At 50.8% G+C, this 21,244-nt stretch overlaps 1 protein-coding gene across 7 annotated transcripts in view; it reads right to left on the bottom strand.

Annotated features, from left to right (window-relative positions):
• NRP2 (neuropilin 2) overlaps positions 1–21,244 on the bottom strand; it is a 114,768-nt gene that overhangs the window by 44,859 nt on the left and 48,665 nt on the right. For all 7 annotated transcript variants that reach the window (XM_067740864.1, XM_067740865.1, XM_067740866.1 and 4 more), the window contains exons 8-12: positions 10,629–10,773; positions 9,162–9,511; positions 6,934–7,078; positions 3,092–3,208; positions 42–182 (exon numbers count right to left, since the gene is read on the bottom strand). In XM_067740864.1, the coding sequence (XP_067596965.1) occupies positions 42–182; positions 3,092–3,208; positions 6,934–7,078; positions 9,162–9,511; positions 10,629–10,773 (898 nt within the window). The remainder of the gene's footprint in view (positions 1–41; positions 183–3,091; positions 3,209–6,933; positions 7,079–9,161; positions 9,512–10,628; positions 10,774–21,244) is intronic.

Genomic DNA, 21,244 nt, shown 5'->3' on the forward strand with positions numbered 1-21,244 from the left:
TGGCCTTAACTCTCTCATCGCTTAACTCGAGGCTGGCTTACCTGGAAACGTCCGGTCGCTGGGCCCGGAGCTGCCGGTCCAGGTGCTTTGGAGCCACTTGGCACGGTCGTACATCCAACCACAGGGCTCCTCGGGGAAATCAAAGTTGCAGTTGAAGCCTGAAGGGAGCTGCAAATCTTTGTCTAAAAGGGAAAACAAGAACCCCGAAACAAGGCAAATGAAATGGGTTCGGAGAACAGCCACAGTGGTGCTATTTAAACGGCTGGCAGGGCCTAAGGGGAGGGCAGAGAAAGAAGAGGCTCCCTTTGCTTATTCATTTAACTCATCTTGGCGATGGCTGGCTTTAGGGTCAGTCTTTGGTCTCATCCTTCCCAGGCATGAAAGCCAAGGCTGCCAGCGGTTCCCATAGTAAGCGATTATAAATGAGGCCACCAAACGGCTTCAGGCTCTAATCGGCCTCTTCTGTCCACTCTGGAGAGCAGACAAATGTGGAAACTGCTGTTCCCTAAAATGCCAGAGAAGAATGTCTCCACATTGCCTCAGTGGAAGGCAGGATCCTGCCAACCTGGCTGTCAGCAGTGATGGACAGCCCGTTGGCATCCGGAGAGGCTGAAATTCAACATGCGGGAGGTGCTGGCCAGGGAGGAGAAAGTGATCTTGGAAACAAGGGAGGCTTGTTTGCCCTTCACCTCCCTGTGCCAGGCCTCTTGTTTCAGAAGACTGGGTCAGTTCAGCATCGCCGGGGGAGGCACTGCCAGGCGGGCGATTTGGCATGTTAGGGCAAATTGAGGGCACCAGACCAGCCTGCCGCCCAGCTCAGCGCCGACCAGGAGGAAAAATAATTTTACATGGCTCCGAGTGCCTGAACGCCAGGATTCCAGGGACGGCAGAGAATGGAAATCTAAGAGACCACACGATGGCTCGCCCCCGTCTGCTCGGCTGTTCACCTCTAAGCGAACAGACCGAACCCAAAGGGTTTCTTTGGAGGTTCCACTCAGCTCTACAAATCCAGTCTGAGCTGGTGCCGAACACGTGATTAACTCGGGGTGGGGTGGAGGTGGGGAAAGAGAGGAAACGGGAACCCAGATTTGGGCTCTTGTCCTCAGTAGCTGCGGAGACAGCGGAAAAGTGTTGGCTAACGCTGGTAGGAGGGAGGAAGTGGGGTCTTTGGCCTTTTCACTTCCCTTCTCAGCGTTCCCAGAGAGGAATTTCCGTGGGGAAGGCAGGTTAGGAAGTCTAAAGGGAACAGTCGACTGGTGGAAACACACTGCTCCCGCCCCAGGGGGCGAGGACGGATCACCTCTGAGGGGAAGGGCACTGCTGGCCGTGGCAGCAGGTTGCCACCGGGTCCTGCTCGTGTCTCCCCTTCCCAAGAAAGAATATTTAATACTTGCCCACCCTTGGCCAAAGTCAGCTTGAGCTGAGAAGAAACACATGGAATCTATTACAGAAGCATCAACCTGTGGCTTGGAAAAGTCAGCCCTTAGCCCTCCCCATCCCCTTTTCCCGACAACTTCTAAGTTTCTATTTTTCCGTTCAAAAATATGGAGTAATTCAATATACCATAATTCCTCTCTAATGTTTATACGCATACTGTATCTCAGGAACCCAATTCCACAAAGAGATCTTTGGCAAAAAAAAAAAAAAAAAAAAAAAAGCGAGAGGGGAGGAACCACCAAAGAAACCCCAAATGAAACAAACCACTATAGAAGGGAAAATTATATTAAACTTCTGAAAGTCCTTACATTTTCCTTTGGATTGCCATTTAGACAAAACCCCCTCCTTTTGCCCTGCACCGAGCAAACCCTGCTGATCCAACAGCACACAGTAAATGAGAGCGCCCCACTTTTGGCTCTCCAACTCTTTCCAACATGTCTTGGAAGATTCTCCAAGTCTCTTTCTCCTCTTCATAAAACAAAAACAAGTTCATTAAAATGTCAGAATTCTGTATTCAACTATCCCTGACCAAGAGTGTCCCCCGGCCCACGCAATGTACAAAAGCACATTCCTGAGAGCATATGCATTAAATTACCATTTTGCAGTCACACAACTTCAGCACTTACTTTTGGCTCCCCTCCCATTCTTCTTTGTAGCCATGTTGGGGAGACGTCCACTGCATCCTTGCAGTTTCTCATACTGTCAAGTGGCTAAGGGTGCGGACCCACAGATTTCACCATCTACCTACCGACTCGGCGCTACGTCTTTATGTCTCCATCACTTCCCAAGCCTCTTCACCAATCTTCCCTCATTTGGTTTAATGAACGTTTAATAACGATCGGTAATTTACTGTAAATTGAGGCTGTCAAGCATTAAATTCTAGCCCCAAATGCCAGGTGTTCCAAACTTTGTAGTTTGTTAAGGAATGTCCTCATATTCTGCGACCTTAGCAGGAAGATTGAAAATGTGATGTCCTTTTGGGCTCTTCCAATTATTATTTTTCTCTAACTTGGATATGCTTAGAAGATAAAATGAAAATGCAGTCGATTTCCCATGTGAAGAGACTAATCGCAAATAGGTGGCCCTGAGTTTTGAGGAAGGGGTGAGGTGCCTTTTCATACTTCTGTCTTTGTCACTGACCTGCGCTCGCCTCGTGGAGGAGGCGGTGCCCTATTTTATAATCCTAATTGTCAGGCTTTCTCAGCCGGTGGTGGTAAAAGACACAGGGCAACGCAATTAAATCATGGTTAACTGCTGAGTTAACCTATCGCGCTCCACTGACCAAGTCACCCAGATGACAGCCAGATCTTCCCTTGACTGTGCCCCGGAGACAAGCTTAGCGGGAGGGGCGATCACAGTTGTGCATTCTAAAGATACGAAGTGAGGGCTAGGAAAGGAGACTACTCAAGGGAGGCCTCCTCTTTGGATGGCCCCTTGTCTCAGCTGATGTAGGGCTGTACTGGTTGTGCCAATATCTGAATGCTTCTAGATTGGTTGGAAATAGCCACTGCCCCAAGCCCCTAAGTGCCACACTTCCCTGACCTCTGACCTAGGGGGCCTCCAGGTCCCGGACCCAGCCATGGGCCAGCCTCCACTGCGACTGGTCGGCACCCATACCATCCTGGATGAAATACGGCTCTGGCCCCATCCTCACCATCCTCAAAGCTGCAGTTCTCCCCGCACTCCGTGGCCTCCTCGTCAATGGGGTATGGGGTGGTGGTCTCTTCGCTCTTCACGGTGGGTCCCAGTGTCTCAACCGTTGGCTTTGAGTCTGCAGAAAGGCAAAGGAAGGGGAGTGAAGACCACATGCAGCAGCCTGTGTCAAAACCCAGCAGGAGGATGCCAAATACTAAGTCTCCTCTCCAAGGGTGGGCCTTTCAAGAAGGAAGAAAAAAGGAAATCCAAGATGGACACACACACACCCATGACGTCACTTCTGTGTGCTGTGATGACGTCAGGACCATGGCCTGTGTTAAGGAGAGCGGTCCCAAGCTGTAGAAATAGCCGTAATGGAGGCAAGAACACAAACCCACACTCTACTCCACAGCAGAGGCCCTGAGGCCGGCTCAAAAGGCCATGCGCACCAGGCAGTAATGAACGTGGGCGACACTGACCACAGGCAGGGCTCAACATGCTCTGGCTGTCCTGTTTCAGACACAGATGTGGGTGACATACACACATAAGCAATGAAGGACACCCATCAAAAATGGTCTGAAAACAATCGGGGTTAATGCAGTGAGCTTCCGTCCTGTGGAAAACACCTGTCTGAGCATAGCCCCTTGGGTGACTGCTGTCGCGTCTCGGGCTCAGCCCTGTTTGCGTGTGGAACGGGCCCTGTTTGCGCGTGGCACGGGCCTTCTCTTCTCTGCCTTCTCTGAGTCAGACGGAACCAAAGCTAACCCGACCTGGGGGCCCACCTATTACAAGATAACCAGAAGCACAACGGCTGAAGTCACAGCCAAGCCAGACAGCCTGGGAGGTGCGACCCCAGACATCGTTGTTCGCGTTTGCCCAAAACCGGATGGAAAAGAATATGGGCTCAAAGTGACTCAGACTCCATTCAGTGGAAATAATTTGGGGCTGTGCCTTTAGGTCAGGGTGTGGCAAATTCAAATGCTTCTAGGAGGCTAACTGCTACTGTAAGGGAGGATGGCCTGCTGGGGGCTGGGAGAGTAAAGGCTGGGACAGGAGATGGCAGAAGGGTCCTGCACACCTGGTTTAAAGGAGGCCACCACGTGACTGGTTCCAGCAGGTTGAGGAACCGAGGCGAGGTGGCCCAGTGTGGCCAGATCTTGCAAAAAGATCTTTTTTTTCCCCTCGCATGAAACAAACAAACAAACAAAATCTCCAGGGAAAATCTCCAGCCCTGTCAATGTTGGCAACTTATTCAAAATACAAGTAGCAGGTGACCAAACGTGGCTGGGCAAATAACCTCAAAGCGTCCTAACTTGTAAGTTCATATTTGTTACTGTGCCACAGAATCTCAAACTCCGTTGTAAAGCAAACCGTGGTCAGCAAGGCAAGAAGTCATCATTTGAAATACAAACAAATGAACAGGTGAAGCAGCCCTGTCAAATTATTTAGCTGCAGTAACTCAACCCAGCCCATTATTTTCCCTGTTATCCTTTTGGGGTAGGAATGAAGGGAACAAGGATGAGTCACAGAAATGAATGGAAATTTGACAAGCAGAAAGCCACGTGGCCTGGAGAGAGGTTCCTGGAAATGTTAGGTAGCGGAGTGGGTGAGCTGGGTGGCAGAGAGATAACGTTAAATCCAGGGGCACAGGGGGCGGGTGAGGCAATGAGAGGGCAGGCCGTGTGAATGAAAGTGAGGAAACGGTAGCCGGCCTCTGTGTCCACTGTGTTTGTACTGGACACTTAGAGCTAACTGCCCATCAAACTACGCTCCCCGGCAATTGAAAACAGATGTCAGAGACTTCAAAGGGAAGGAGGCTGGGCGGAGGGTATCGAGCCCCTACTCTGATCTTCCAAGGAACAGCCAGGAGGACTTTGAAATGAGAAACCTGTTGCTGACCATCACCCGTGTAATTTGGGCCAGCTTGGCAGGGGGCAATAGGAGGAAAAGGCCAATAGCAATTGTCCAGCCGGTCATAAAGCAGGGCCAGCCTGGGAAGAGGCGTGGCACAGAGGACCATGGACAGGGGGGAAGTATGAGTCAGTAGCTATCGGCCTCTGGCAAGTGGCTGCTCTCTCTGGGACTCAGTTTCCCTCTCTGTGAAGGAGGCATTGGCCTAGATCGGTGATTTTTTTTTCAAACTGTATGTCACCCTTGTCAACAGGTTGTAGATCAATTTCATGAGTCAGGACTAGCGTTTTAAAATAGGGGCTATAATATTTCAGAGTATACTCACGCGGCAAGGATGAGCACCGCTTTGGGAACCTTTTGTTTCAGTCACACTTACTTACTGTAACAAGTTTATTAGGTGCCAAGCAGCAGGCTAAGTATTTTATATCCATTATTTGATTGAATCCTCATGATAACCCTGGGGGGTGTAGATATACTATGGTCACCCCCCCTTCTTCAGCTAGGATAACCGAGATCGGCAGAGACAGGACTTGAACTTGGCAATCTGTCCCCCGAGTCCAGGTGCTTCATGATATACTATATCCCATAAGCACACACGTGTGTGTGTGCACGCATGCTTGTAAGTCGAGTGGCTCGTGATATAAGTTTATTTTAAATTGTGGATGGTGGTCAGAAACGTTTGAAAGCCACTGGCCTAGAAGCCCTCGGGTCCCCTGCAACTCTAAGCCTCTGATTCTGGCCAGAAGAAGCCAGCTTGTGTCACTGTTGGAGGGCAGTTTTCAGCGCCTGCAAGAGGACAGGTGAGGAACACTCAGCAGGCTGCAGGGAACCTTGCCTCACTCCGTGATGGGGAGTAAAGTGTCTTCCCACTAAAATATGTTCACTGGGGCTGCCTTCCATTGAAAGGTGAGAAAGGCTAATTTGGGCCCGATTCCCAGCCTTCGTGCCTCAACGGGACACTTCCTCGGCGCCATCATAACGGCACACAGGCAGCACTTTTCTCCCCGGGAGCCGAAAGCACTTCTCCGACATGCTCTTACTAATCCTCCACGATCCCCTGCTGGGTGAGCTGCTGACAGGTACGGCACAGACAGGAAAATGGAGATACCTGGGGCCGGGGTCCTGCCTGCTGCCTCACCCCACCCCACCCCCAGCTCCGTTTGGCAGGCAGCGAGCGAGCTCCGGCTCCGGCTCCGGCTCCCGCTTGAGCTGGGATCTGTCCCAGCCCTGCCCCGGGGAGGAGGGCGGGGCCTGGAGGGGAGGCGGACCCGACTCGGAAGGGTGGATGGGGTGCTTCCCGGGAAACCTGGAGGGTGGCCAGGATCAGCGGGCCTCATCTTCGTTCAGGAGACTCGGAGGTGCTCCCAGGGCCTGCGACGCAGGGTGGAGCCCAGCGAGCCTCCTGCGGCACACGGGGAAGAAGTCGGGCTCTCGGCAGCTCCCCTGCAACAGGGTCCCTCCTGAGCAAATAAATGCCTTTTACAGATGTGGCTTCGAAATGAAAATGAAGTCTCTTAGCCACAGACATCTGGAGGCCAGATTCAGACATAAACCGATTACTTTATTATCATGAGCATTTTTTTTTCTTCCCTAAATCAACAGCCACAGCCCTCTGGCCTGAAGAGTCAGGGTCTAATTGAATTTGGGTGGGCAGTGTGTGGTTATGATTTGTTTTTGAGAGACTGGGGTTGGAGGACTGAAATGATCCTTTAAAAATGACAAAGCACATCCCTCGAGGAGCTGTCCTGAGTCCAGAGGCCGTAGTGCCGGTGGTTTGAGGCAGAACAAAGTGCAGCCCAGGGCAGGCAGGAGGCAGCAGCGTTCTGAACTGATGGGGCTTCACCCCAGGGATGGCTGCCCCTCTGCCCCATCCCCGTCGTGGTCTGACCTCCTCCCAGGCCATCCAGGGAAGCCGGGGTCATGAGACCCACAGTGGAAAGAGGGCCTTACCTGTCCGGTCACAGCCCAGCACCTCCAGTCGCATTCCAATGCCCGCAGGGGACCACCTCTCAGGGCACGCCCGCACGTACTGCGCCAGGACAGGGTCAAACCTCCGGATGTCAGGCGTGTCGTAGTGCATGTTCCCTTCAAACAGCTGCAGGGGAGACAGGCTGCTCAGCCCTTCTTCGGTGGGAGCCCTCCTCACTCCTCCCTTCTGCTCCTTCCTCCCCCGCTTCCCACCTCACCCCTCACATCCAACCGGAAGGCAGCTTCAGAGTTAATTCATGGTCACTGCCCGTTTTGGTCCGTGGGAGCCCCATTCTCAGACCAAGGTTTTTATTCATTTGGGAGAAACACGGCAGATGGGGAGCAGATGAAAGTGGCAATTGCTGGGTTCTGTTCTCTATCCTTGGAGTGAAACTGAGGACTCAGAATTCGGCTCTGCGTGAGTCTTAAGCTGGATTTGGCTGGAGAGGAGTGAAGGGCATTTAGGCTGTCTTGCCTGTTCTGAAGTTCTCGGTTTACTAGAAAAAGAAGTTCTTTCCCAGATGCTTAAAAGTCTAGATTTAGAAAGTCCCAGCTTGAAAGTCTAGGTTTAGAAAATGCCAGGTCACTGAGAGGCTGAAGGGAAAGTGACCATCCCTTTTCTAGGCTAATGACAATTTCCACTGGTCACACCCTGATAATCTAAGACTGTGTTCCCCCAACCTTGGTTTAGTGGAAGAAATTCTGTCAAAAGAAACCTCACCTAAAGCCACACCTCATAAAATGGATGACAGTGGGGCTGCCCTGGCTGAAGCCGGGTGGGGGACCCAACCCAGAGCGTACCTGTGAACCAGTGACTTAGGGGACTGTTGGTGTGCAGGTGTGCCAGGGGCTGTAGCTGATTAGCATCTAGGAATGAGGCAGAGCCAACTCATTTTGCAGGATGCCCACAATTCCAAAAGGGGGGCACTGTCACGGGGAGGGCAGGCTCTGACCCTAGCTAAGATCATCTCCTTTCCACGGCCCCCAGAATAGTCAAGAAGAGCCCGGGTGGGGCTTCCCTGGTGGCGCAGTGGTTGAGTCCACCTGCCGACGCAGGGGACACGGGTTCGTGCCCCGGTCCAGGAAGATCCCACATGCCGCGGAGCAGCTGGGCCTGTGAGCCATGGCCGCTGAGCCGGCGCGTCCGGAGCCTGTGACGGGAGAGGCCACAACAGGGAGAGGCCCGCATACCGCAAAAAAAAAAAAAAAAAAAGAAGCGCCAGGGTCAGCTGTCCCTGGGGGAGCCAGTGGTCCGACTTCTGCTCCATCCACTGAAGGTTCCAGTTACCAAGCACTGAGCCTTTCCAAGCCGCTGGAATTATAAGCTGGGAGTTTACATCAGCACTGCAAAACCTCCAACCCAGACCTTGCCTCTGCATTAAGAGTGGAAAACATTTGCTAAATAGAGACATGTGATACCCCTTCCTTATTAGGGGCCCTGCTCTTCTGAGGAAAATGAGGAGTAACTTAGCAATGAGGATCGGAACGCCTGGCTGACTGGGCAATTAACCTGGAGGGGGACAGGGCTGTGATGTCCTCTCCCTTTCCTGGGGCTCCTCGGTGCCCCTCGTTGAGGGCTGACCTTCACTCCTCCGAGGGCAGAAGGGGGTGTTACACTGGCCTGCGCTTCTGGACTGGAGTTAGTTTCTCTTGCCTCTTCCCAGCCTCCATGTGAGAGGCAAGAAAGATCTAAGTAGTCAAGCCCAGGAAAATACAAAGGAGTGCAGCAACACTCAGAAAAACACAGTTGTTTTTGGAAGTAATTCACTAGTTTCTACAGTTGAGCCTCCAAAAACCACATCCCCTTTGGATGTCTGGCCAGTTCCAAGGACACTTTATCTGAAACAGGGTAGAAAGAGTGTCCAAGACAGTAGAAAGGCAGTGTTGAGTAGTGGTTAGGCATTTGGGCTCTGGAGTGAGACTTGGGTCTGAATCATGGCTCTACCACAGGTACTGTATGACCCTGGCATGACATCAAGCCTCAGTTTTGTTACCTCTAAAATGGGAGGGACGAAAGGACCTACCTTCTAGAGATGTCGTAAAGGCTAAAATAAGGCATTTAGCAGAGGGCTTGGCACAAAGTAATCTCTCAGTTAATATTTGTTTGACGGGCTGGGGTTGGTGATGACCATCTAGATGGGAAATCAACATCCCCCAAATCAACCTCCCTGTTTGGGGCAAGGTTAGGGAGTCCTCCGGGAACATCCTACCTTCGGCTGCTGGGTCCTGGGGTCCTGGATGTGCTCCCAGTCTTTGCCATTTAGGCTGTAGGCGACTTTGAACTTGCGCACAAACGCCCTGGCTTCCACGGCGGTGATGCTGTCTCCTCCGCGGGCTCCCTGGATGATGACGCCTTTCACGGTCTTGGGCGCTCCCAGGTCTACCTGGAGCCATTCCTCGCCCGGCTGGGCCTGAGGGATCCGAGGGAACCAGCCTGAGCGGCTGCTGACCAGACGGGCAGCACTGGGGCTCCAGAGGTACTCGCGGGTAGAGGAAGCAGAGATCTGGGAGTCGGCAATGAGACCCGAGAGCATCCCCAGCATGTCGGAGCAGGGGGCGTCTGCGGAGAGGGAGGAAGGTACAAGAGGTCATGCTGGCACCCTGCTAACTGGGTACCCCCAACCAGTAGGGAACTGTCGAAGAACCTGACTATCAACACTTTGAAGTCAGCACTGATTTCTCTGCATTTCAAGGTGGGATAGCGCTGTGGTTAAGAGCCCAGCTGGGCTAGCTGGATTCACATTTGCTTTGTCACTTACTAGCTGCTTGACTTTGGGAAAATAATCGAAGTGCTCTGTGCCTCAGTTTCCCCAGGCCTAAAGGAGGGCTAACAGCAGTACTTACCTCTTGGGGGTTGTTGCATGGGTTCTGTTAGTTACAATATAAAAGATCTCAGCGTGGTGCCTGGCATGGCCGAGTGTCTCATGTTGTTAGCCAAGGACTCTCACATCCTTGGTGACACAGTCCCTACTGATCCTCCTAGGGGCAGTGAGTGCAGGGGAGCTCAGCTAGGCTGAGCTCAGGGGATTATTTCTCGAACTACATGGAACCGTTCCTGGGACCAGATCTTAATTTCACATGTGTTACCACAGCTCTTTACTGCCTTGCGTCCTGCCAGCATCCCGGAACATGCTGTTCCCTCTACCCAAAATGCTCTTCCCCTCAGTCACCATCAGACTACTCTTTACTCATCCCCGAGTTTAAGTGTCACATCCTCAGAAAGGCTGTCCCCACACTTTCAATCAACACTCAGTGAGGTCCCCTCACTCACTCTCAGAGCATCCTGTCCTCTTCCTTCACACACGCATTTTAGTGTATAATTACCCCTGTACTTACATTTGTTTATTATCTATCTTGCCTACCCGCCTGAAAGTTCCAGCATGTCAGAGACCCCATCTGCTCGTTCCCTCCTCTTATTCACTTCCAGCTCCCAATGTGTGGCCTGGCACACAGCGGGCCTTCCAGAAGTATTTGTGCAGCGAATGAGTGAGTGGAGTGTGCGTGAAGAAATGGTAGCCGGCAAGGCAGGGTCTAGAGTCAGTGTGCATTCAGTACCCATACAGGGGGTTACAGGTAAAAGCCAGCCTTCTGCTAAGGTCACGTGGTACAATCAAGCCGTTTGCAGAGTGCTGGGAGGGGGCGCAGAGCCCCCCGACCTCACAGGAGCCCCACTTCACCTGTGACCCGGCAGCCGAAGAGCTCCAGGCGGAGGGCGATGCCCGAGTGCCAGGTCTGTGGACGGACCCTGACGAAGCGTGTCAGCAGCGGTGAGTGCAGCTTGTTCAGAACCACCTCCGTGGCATCGTTGTTGGCTTGGAAGACCTGTAACATCACACACGAATCCATGTTATAGCAAAATCCCCGTATGCAGGTGAGCCACGCAGCCTCTGACGGAGAGGGAAAGGTCTGTTCAATTTTATTTCCCTTAAGCTTAGAAATAATCAGTGGGTTTGTTGTGTGGTGCTGTTTTAGAAACACCATGAAAAAAATGTAATTTCTCACACTGCTCTAAGTTGAAAGCAATACATGGTCTTCACAAAAACTTTTGGAGGGAAGGAAAATTTTGCCTCTGGGCCTGAGGGCCAGCAGAGGAAGGCACCATGAAAGGAAAACACTTTCAGAAGTCGAGAGAGAGAGAGAGAGAGAGAGAGAGAGAGACAGAGAGAGAGACAGAGAGAGACAGAGAGAGAGAGAGAGACAGAGAGACAGAGAGACAGAGAGACAGAGAGAGAGAGAGAGAGAGGGAGGGAGGGAGGGGAAAAAGAAAGTAGAATATCCTTTAAAAATGGAGCGACAGGGCTTCCCTGGTGGCGCAGTGGTTGAGAGTCCGCCTGCCGACGCAGGGGACACGGGTTCGTGCCCCGGTCCGGGAAGATCCCACCTGCCGCGGAGCAGCTGGGCCCCTGAGCCGTGGCTGCTGAGCCTGCGCGTCCAGAGCCTGTGCTCCGCAACGGGAGAGGCCACAACAGTGAGAGGCCCGCGTACCGCAAAACAAAAAACAAACAAACAAAAAATGGAGAGACAATGTCATCTTTTAGGGTTGTGGACCTCTCTCACTAGCTTGAACTTGACTCTCCCTTTTCCTCAGGTTTCAGGCCTAGAGGAAGAGTTCCGGGTATTTTATAATCAGAAAGTGCTTCACAGTTGTTTCTGTTAGTTTCCTAGAGGTCTCCCTGCTCCGTGGAGGGGTGAGAGGGTGGGAGCTGTCCACCCCCGGTGCCCCCGTGTCAGTCAACACTTGCTTGGTTCTTTCTGGTCTTTGTTGTAGGGTCAGGGTTGCAGACAGGCCGCTGGAGCCCTGCTCTGGCTTTCTCTCACTGTAGACCCTGCCCTGTAATGAAATCCATCCCTGTCCCCATCTGACCACTGCACCTCTTATGGGAGGAAAGGCTTTCCAGAGTAGCTTCTAATCCAACATGGTAGGAGCAAGTCCTAGCTTACCAGATGGCCCAAATCAATAACGGCCTTGGGCTTTTTTGTGTTCTCCATTAAAAAAGGAAAGAGTAGCTGCAACAAGTATATGTAAGTTTCTCTTGGTTTCCCTGGATAAGAGTGAAGGGAAAGACCAACTAACCATCGCTTCTAGATCATACCTGTCATAGCTCTAACAACCATGTGACCGTAAGTCCACTCACAGGCAACTCTGCAACAACCAGCAATTTCTCCTGGGTAGGGGGACAAGCTCCTTCAGCTCCTGGCACCTATAACATGCGAGCTGTTTAGGCACTGACAGATCTGGGATAAGGGGAATGGGGAAAATGGTATATTGGAATCTCATTGAGCCAGACACTGTGTAAACATAATTAGGCCTACAACATTCCGGGAAGTAAGTACTATTATTTCCACTTTATTGATGAAAAAACTGAGGCTCAGAGATGTCTGTCCAGATCTCAAGCCCTTGCCACGTTTTTAGATTTCAGGCTTGTGGTTTTCTCCCTTGACTCTCGTCTCGTCTACATCTGCAGCGTTTATGTTCGTGGCTAGGAGTCGTGGAGCCCTTAAGGTCCCCAAGCATGGGTGGAATGGAAGTAGAGTTGCTGTTCAGTCATGTGCTTGCTCCCAGGGTGTTCATAATCCCAACGTAGAATGACCCGAGTAACAGCAAAGAGCAGCACAGTAGCTTAGAGCTAATGAACAACGTGGTCCTTGCTTCCTCAGGAACTGTAACCAGGAACCCGGCCATTTGGCAAACTTGAACCTTCTGTATTTCCCACTTACTAAGGTCAAAAGTTAGAGCTGTTAAGAGCACCCCACTGACGGTGGGGGTGAAGGCTCAGAGCCATCACACCTTTTGTCAAATGAGGGGAAGTGGTCTGTTTAAGAGAAACAGAGGGAAGGAGAGGAGGAAACAAGTTTTCCCTGGACCACGGTATTTAGTTGCAACCCCTCGTTCCTGGTGTTGAGCCCACTTATTCCAGGGGAGCTCCCGCACCAGCCTTGCCGCTCCTTCTCCTCCCCTGGGGAGCCTCTGCCCTGGTCCCAGTCCACCAGTTTCCTCCTCTGCTCCCTGCGGACCGCACGGAGAACCAAGGCGGGACTGTGTGCCCACCCACCCCTCCCAGCTTCGGTCTGGCTGCTTCCTGCATAGTGATTGAGGACACAGAGGGGCGAGAAGACAAAGCGGAGGAAGAAGAAGGGCCACGAAAGCAGAAGGAAAGAGGGTTAGTTCCAGACACCTGGGAGAAGGCCTAAGGGAAGAGAGAGGCGCCTGAACCTCTGTGATCTAATCTGGGGAGGGGCCACCGGCAGGAGGGCCCAGGGCCCAGCACGATCTCAGCCTCAGCCTCGCCATGCCCGTTCCTTGGCTTCCTCTGAAGCTCTGAGGAGAGGGATGGAGGAACTGAATCCAAGGGAAAGAGATTAATCAGTTCTGCGAGAATTCAGCGTGAGGCAGAGGCTCTTTGCTTTGTTTTGTTTTGTTTTGCTTTGGCAGGGAAGCAGCAAATGCAGCCCTCTGCTCATTTCAGACGGCTGCTGTGAGCAGCGGTGGGTCCCCACCGGCCTACTCCCTGAGGATGGTGACGGTGGCTGTGTGTGACCTCCAACAGGAGATGCTGAGGAGTCCGTAAGCGAGGGGGCAGGGGCGGGGGCTTGATTTTCCACGTGAATATATAATTGGAGTGTTGAGTGGCTCTGAACTTTAACACAGCTGCTAATCCACAGCGTACACACCACGCTGGTGCCGTTTAGAAACACAGCACGTCTCGTGTTTTTAATATCCAGTTTTATCTTATCTGACCCCTTCATTTCTCAGCCTTGGCGGACAACACCAAGAAACCTTTCCTCTCCTGCCTCAGTAAGGAAACGACTTTGCCTGTGGACTGCCTTGGGAAGGCCGGCTGCCCGTGGGCACGGGGGGCACACACGTGTGGGTGTACACCTGGGGAGGGGCTGGTCTTCCCACGGATGCGTGTGGCCACAGGCTTGGGTGAGCCCCTGGATCTCTGTCTACAATGGCCTCAGCCAGAAAGGGAGGCAGGCACGTGGTTGATGTCCCTGAGGACATCCACCTGGTGCTCAAATTGACCTTCATTCTGCTATTCAGTTTTGCTCACTCTTCTCCCACCCCTGGAACCCAATGAAGCCTCTTTCAATGTGACCTCAAATTATCCTTCCCGTTTCCAAGCCTAGGTCCTTCTTGGTGTCTTGTTTGCTCTTGACCTTGGGCTCATATCTGCCTTCTGCTCTCTGGACCCTTGGCTGAAGCAATACCATCTTATTTTAATAAACTTTTTGTATACCTCTCACTCTGAGGTGGGTGTAGTGGGAAAAAAAAGTCCAAACACCACTGAACCAGGAACCAGACTCTGCTGTTAATTAGCTCCTAGGTGTGGGCAAATATCTGTACCTCCCCCAGGCCCCAATTTCCTCCTCCATTAAATGAGGGGATTGCATGAGCTGATTTGCAAGGTCCGCTCTGGCCCCCAGACTCTAAGGCTTTCTTCACAAGAGTTTCTCATTTAGAACTGCCCCGGAAGTGTCCACTTTCTAGCATGGCATTTTAGTTACCATTGTCCCTTGTAGCCTAAGTGCTTTTGTGGACAAGGGAAGTGGATTTTCATATACTTCAAACAGTGCCCAAAACACATGGTGACTGCCCCACTCAGAGGGAGAAAATATCTTGTTGATGTTTTAGTTCAATAACAGTCCAAATGATTAATAACGAAGAGTCATACATAACAACACCTTAGTTCTTACATATCGTCTTTCGCCCAAAGATATCAAAGTGCAATTTAAGAAGATCCATTTTTAATGAAATATTAAGCAGTTTCTATTTCTCCTGACCCAATGGATTTCCAAGGTCTCTCTTTTTTCCTCCTTGCACTGCCCTATTTATAGCTGGTAAATGCTATCATACATTATACATCTTTATGACTTTTTCAATGCTTCTGTGGTTTCAGAATCACCCTTCATATATTTTCTGATCAAATTCTCTGAGATGGAACCTTGACTTCCAGTCCTGCCATTGCAAGGTAAGGGGTTGTGTGCTTGGGAGATGATGCCAGGGAATTGGTTTTACTCCCTATTCCCTTCCGACTCACTGAATCACTATAGGCCAATCAATAAACCTTAGATACCTTGATTTCTCCTTCAGGAAAATAAAGTCGATAACACGCTTGCAGGTAGACACTAAACTCTACCAGCCCTCCCTGCTGGCTCCAGTGCCTGCACGATACCAAGGACAGATATTGGACTGGAAGCCACGTCACAAGCAATAAATAGGTCTTTGTTCAACTGGGGAAGTTCAAGTTCTGAAAGCCACTGACTCTCAAGTCCCACCTCGAGGCCAGGAATTTTCAGGCCATGACTTTGCAGTGAGGAGTCCATATTGCTGAGAAAACTCAGCGGCCTGTCAGCGTATGGCGTCCCCAGATAGACGTATATCAAACGTGGTGATCACATTTTAACATCTGCTTTAAAAGCTGGATGTCACACATGGTATACAGTTTTGTTAACTTTAAAAGAGAAATGTTAATATGGTTGCTTTCCTGCCCAAAGGAAAACCAGAGGTGTGCTCAAAGTGACCCTAACCTTCTTAAGAGGTGGGGATAGCGTTGATAATGTTGTAATGACTAATATATATATATATATATGTGAAGCTATGTTGAACATAAAGATTTCTTCAAGTGCACTTCTATAAACCAAGTTTAAAAAACAATTCAGGACAAGAAGTGGTTTGGATAATCCATTTGGTGCCTTGCTGAATTCTGAACATAATCCAACACTTTCCAATTGATTTCTGAGACCTTTGGTTTATTTTCAGTAAGACAGAATCAGAAACCAGCAGCACGTCATGCATTTTCTGATTTGCACCTCAGGGGGGAGGGGGGCATCTGCCAGTTAAATTGGCTGCTTTCCAATATCCCAATTTGGTTATTATCTACAACTTCACCCCCCTCCGCCATCTTCTCCCCCCAGGAAAAGAAAATCAACATGTTGTGACCACTCCTATGAGCTCGTAAGGCATGGACTCTAATACTATGTAAAAAACACATTAAAGAAAATAATATATAAACTCTAAGAAGAAACATCTAGCCAGAAAGCATCCCTGAGGGCATCTTTTCTCTTTCACCCCATTTCTAGTCACACCACCTCTCCCTGCTGACCCCTCCCAAAGTCCTCTTTGAAGAGTATGCAGTGACTCAGGCACTGCTGAGAACAGTGAGTGTTTCACGGCCTACCTTGGAGGCCTCTAGGTGGGGGGATTCTCTGCCAGCCCTACATCCCTCTCCCATACACCGTTCATCTCTGCCATCAACATCCGGGTGCCCAGGCCGGTATAGATGCTCCATGTCCGTCAGTCTTTGAGCTCCTTGGCGGAAGGACACGGTGCAGCCTCACAGTGTTCCCGGCTGTTTAACCTCCCGCCACGAGGCAGGCCCTCATTCTGTGCACAGCCTCCCTCCTGATAGGGCTTCAGTACTGCACCTGCGCATGCCTGTCTCTTCATTCCCTATGCTGTGACCTATAGTTTATTTCTATTTTGCTGTAAATATCTGAACGTGGCCAGCTCCAGGGATTGCACAGAAGCAGGAAATTTTTCAAAGACAGCATAGTGTTGGAGCCCTGAGGTAGAAATTGTGCAGGAGACCTTCTTCTTCCTTTTTTAAAGAATAAATATTTCTCTCCACTAATACATGTTGCGTCGCATCCAAAGTTCTCCTTTTCAATCTCCCTGGCACAGACACTGAAGGAGGAGAACAAAGCAGGCAGAGAAGGGAGATGACAGGAGTCGAGGGCAGAGACGGGGGAAACCAGGAGCGCATTTAAAAAATCTGTCTCAGAAACAATGGTACCGACTCATCCTCACTGCAGAACCTAGTCCCAGCCCTCCCACTCCCACCTCCTCCCCTTGCATTTTCTCTAAAGCTAGCCATTGGGGCTACACGTAGAAATAAATTGTTAATCAATGAATGCCATCCTGTTTAATTAATTTGTTGCACCAAACAGGTGTGGGTGAGGGTGAATGCTGCACTCGGGAAATGATGCTAAGGTAATGGACCTTTTTTTTCCTGTTTGTAAATCATGGTCCTGACATTTCTCTCTTAAAACTCTTCCTTAAAGACTATAAAAATTTTTTACAGCTGCTCTTATTCGAGTGAATGTGGGAACTTAGCCAGATACAGAATCAGAAAGGATGTCTCTCTCATGTATGTGTATATATATATATACACACACACACATATGAGAGACAGAGAGAGAGAGAGAGAGAGAGAATTTAAGGGAGGGAAGGGATGCGGGTAGGGCAGAGAAATTCCCTAGCCACCAAATGCTCGTTTATGACCATGATGCCCTCCTGTCTCCTCCTCCTTCACTTCAGGGCTGCTTTCGTCATCAAGCAGTTTTGCTGATGTGAGGGAGGAGATAGAGAAGCAAGCAGGAGCTGGTCGGGGGCTGTAGGGCAGGGAGACCGCTTTCTTTCTGGGGGTGGGGGCTGAGGTGCTGGGATGTGCACATCCCCCTCTGTGTGTGCCTGGCGGGGCCCGTTAGATTTACTGCGGGATTACGTTACCCCCACGAGACACTGAGCCCTGGAACACAGCATACTAACAGGATCAGGGTTTCAGGATTTGAGACAGGAAAGCATGAGGGAGGAGAGGCGAGGAGGGCAGCTCAGGGATTTGGGGCTGGAGGAGAGATGGTATGGGAGAGAGTGGAGCATCAGAGCAACGAGGGGCCGGAAGTCCTCCTGTGAAGGTGGGGCAGAAACACACATTCTACCTGGGTGGGAAGGGCCTCCACACTGAAAACCTCCTACAAAGACACCGCCACATTATTTAAGGAGGCACCTTTAACTTCCAGGTGGGGAAAAGAGAGCAGAAAAGCTACGGGGAATGAGGTTGCTGAGTCTACCTGCCACCTGCACTCCTTTTCCGGGTGAAATCTCAGGAAAGCACAGAGCAGGGAACCGGTGATGGCAAAGAACCTGACAATCCACCTGCAGAGGTGTTCACCCCACTGCTCATCTAGGGATGCTGAGGTTAGGGCAAAGCGCGTGTTTTCACAGCCCAAGCAAAATCACGGCGCCGTTCCACATCCCCTGCTATCTGCTCTGCCCCACTGGCCTGGGAAGCACGAGGAATTTAGCATCAAGGCTGTAAGCACCAGGGAGGCTGGCCTCAGCTCCCGGAGACGATTCAGCACCCATGGGAGTTGGGTGAAGCCAGCCATGGGGGCCTGATGGAGAAAAGGTTCCAAGCTTGTGTATAATGAAAATTTCCCTGGAGCTTCCTAAGTGGAAAGGCTAAAGGTCTGAGCTCATCCCATGGCAAATGGATAAGGGACAAACTTAATTACCGAGGGCCCTGGATTATTCTTGGTTATAACTGAGGGGAACAGATAAACTGGGGGGACTTGAATTTGAAAAGGTCATCAGCCCTCTTCTAAACATATATAACCCTAGACGATGCAATCACATCCATGACTTCTAAAGTCTGATGCCCACTGCTAGCTGATGGTTTGAGTCATTGTCTTAATCTTATAGACAGTAAACAAAATTATTACAATAAAAAGGAAAAGGGGGCTTCTCTGGTGGCGCAGTGGTTGAGTCCGTCTGCCGACGCAGGGGACACGGGTTCGTGCCCCGATCCAGGAAGATCCCACATGCCGCAGAGCGGCTGGGCCCGTGAGCCATGGCCGCTGAGCCTGCGCGTCCGGAGCCTGTGCTCCGCAACGGGAGAGGCCACAACAGTGAGAGGCCCGCGTATCGCAAAAAAAAAAAAAAAAAAAAAAAAAAAAAAAAGGAAAAGGAAAAACCAGTCATCCACCAGGAAGCTTAAAAAAAAGGTATTTTTTGAAAACCTAAAAATTTTCTATTGGAGGAATAATTGCACTCCTAACTGAAGAATGAGGGGTACCGTTAATCTGAGGCAGCCCAAGCACAGGCCCCATCAGATGCAGGGAGAAGTCTGGATGACTCACCAGGTCCTTTCCAGACCTATGACTTTAAAGGAGGCAGTAAATATCCCATGGGAGATCCCTTGTTACTTTTTAAATTGATAACTTCCTTCTGTTCAAGAAGAGCTCTGCGGGTCTAATACATTAGTTATATCTGCAGAGAGCCTTCCAGCCATGGATCCCAAAGTGCTCTGCCAACAGTAGCTACAGCACCATTCCATTAGGGCAGGCGGAAACACTGAGGCACGGAGCTGGGAAGAGAAATTTCCAAGGTCGCATAGTGCGTCATCCTGGAAGGTCTGGCCACGTGGCTCTAACTGTTAGCCGACTGGTTTGGGGGTGTGGTTTTATGACACCACTCTCTCTCCTCTTAAGTCTCTGATCATTTCACAGAGGGTTTTAAATTCTCAAATGGCTTTCACAACAATTCATTTTAATTTGGAAAATAAATGTAGTACAGAGGATTTTTGAAGCGGGGGTTTATTTGTTCTGAAGGGACGTGGCCAAATCAAACGCAAAGCAGCTTCGTTCAACGCTACATCTCAGGATTCTATGATGGGGCCCCAAGTCCAAAATGCTGAGCCCGTGCTAGGAGCCATGCCCACCAAACCGACTTGACTTCAGATCTCCATGAATATGCACACCTCTCGACCCGTGGACGGAACATGGAGGAAGCCAATTTCCCTCTGGAGGCAAGATGGTGAGCCAGACCTGGATCAGATTATGGAAACACCGGCCTGAAGTCAAAGCCTGGTGACCGGTGCCTTCCAAGGGACTCCACGGTTCCCCATGTCCCTGGGGCAAATTACTTTGCCTTGAGAGCTTCAATTCCACAGTCTGAAACACTGTTAAATTCTGAAGCAAATGGGCCAGTGCCTGAGGGTTCTCCAAGCCCCTTGGAAGTCATCATTACATTAATATGATGACCTTAGTGCATTTCTGTTACTCATTACAGGGTAATTCTGAAAACTCTTGGACCCAAACCTTACCTGATCTCCGTCCTCACCCTCCCATCCTCAATCTGGCCATCAGGACACAGGTAGCATCCGACAGACCCTTTCTTTTAGCCGGGATTTCTTCCAAATACGTCAGAACAGCCTAGCAACACTGTGACTAAGAGCAAGGTGACCAGAGCAGTGTCAGCAAGAAAGATGCCCATGCCTACCGAATAAAGGAGAACTGAAATCAAGGGCTTTTGCTTAGACATATAAGGGCATGGCCTCTATCCTCCTGCCCTGACACCAGCCTCAGTCTCACTGCCTCCAGTGCAGACTCACGGAAGCAGCATCTCAGAGGTGAGCAGGACCTCGGCCAAGGCCTCCTGCCTTCCAGCTCCGCCCATCTTTCTCCACACCCCTCCCTTGGTCCGTGTGTTCATAATTGTGCCTGCAATTACAGACACACACACGAACCTTCTACTACTGTATTTACAACACTATGTCTATGTTTGGGGTGTTATTAATACAGCTGGCGAAACCAAAGCAGTAGTTTATGCTTGTGGTTTCTGAAGAAATATATGTGAAGCAATTTGTATAATGTAAGGGGGCACGTGGACTGGACATGGGCTCTAACAGGCAGAAGAGCTCTCTGCCTGTGGTTACTCCATAAATACGTGTAAGGAGGATCCCCCCAAATGAAAATCATAGGTTCCTTTTTTTTTTTTTTTTTTTTTGCGGTACGCGGGCCTCTCACTGCTGTGGCCTCTCCCGTTGTGGAGCACAGGCTCCGGACGCGCAGGCTGAGCGGCCATGGCTCACGGGCCCAGCCGCTCCGCGGCATGTGGGATCTTCCCGGACCGGGGCACGAACCCGTGTCCCCTGCATCGGCAGGCGGACTCTCAACCACTGCGCCACCAGGGAAGCCCATAGGTTCTGTTTTCTATGGCATGTGGAGTTGGATGAGGATTTGGAGATGTGCTGTACATGTGGCCTGCGTAACTGGGCTGTGTTTTGCCAGGAGGACATCTGCAACACTCCCGGCCACAGCGTAATGCCTTTCTCATCGGCAGCCTCATCGTTACCTGTTGGATGGAAAGAGACTAAGAAGAGGCTGCTCACAGGCTGTGGGAGGCTGCAAAAGAGTTCCTCGGTCATCCTTGCTTCCCGGCCACGAGGAAGTCTTCCCCCCATAGGCTCAGGCCTTGCCTCAGCCCAGTCTGGGTCCAAACTGTAAATACTGTTTTGCAAGGGAATAGCACAGCCATCCTCCACTACCCTGAGTGCTCATTAATCGTGTTTTTCTCTGACTTCCCCAATTCCCTGGTCTTTGGTATACTGCACTGGTGTTGACAGTGACCAGGGGATTGAAATCAAGTTCCGACATTTCTGCCCCAAACATCACCATCCCCTCCTCACGCCCTGTGCCCTGGTTCGTGTCTGCAAACCCTCCCCCTGCC

The sequence above is a fragment of the Pseudorca crassidens genome, chromosome 6, assembly GCF_039906515.1.
Source record: "Pseudorca crassidens isolate mPseCra1 chromosome 6, mPseCra1.hap1, whole genome shotgun sequence".
NCBI lineage: Eukaryota > Metazoa > Chordata > Mammalia > Artiodactyla > Delphinidae > Pseudorca > Pseudorca crassidens.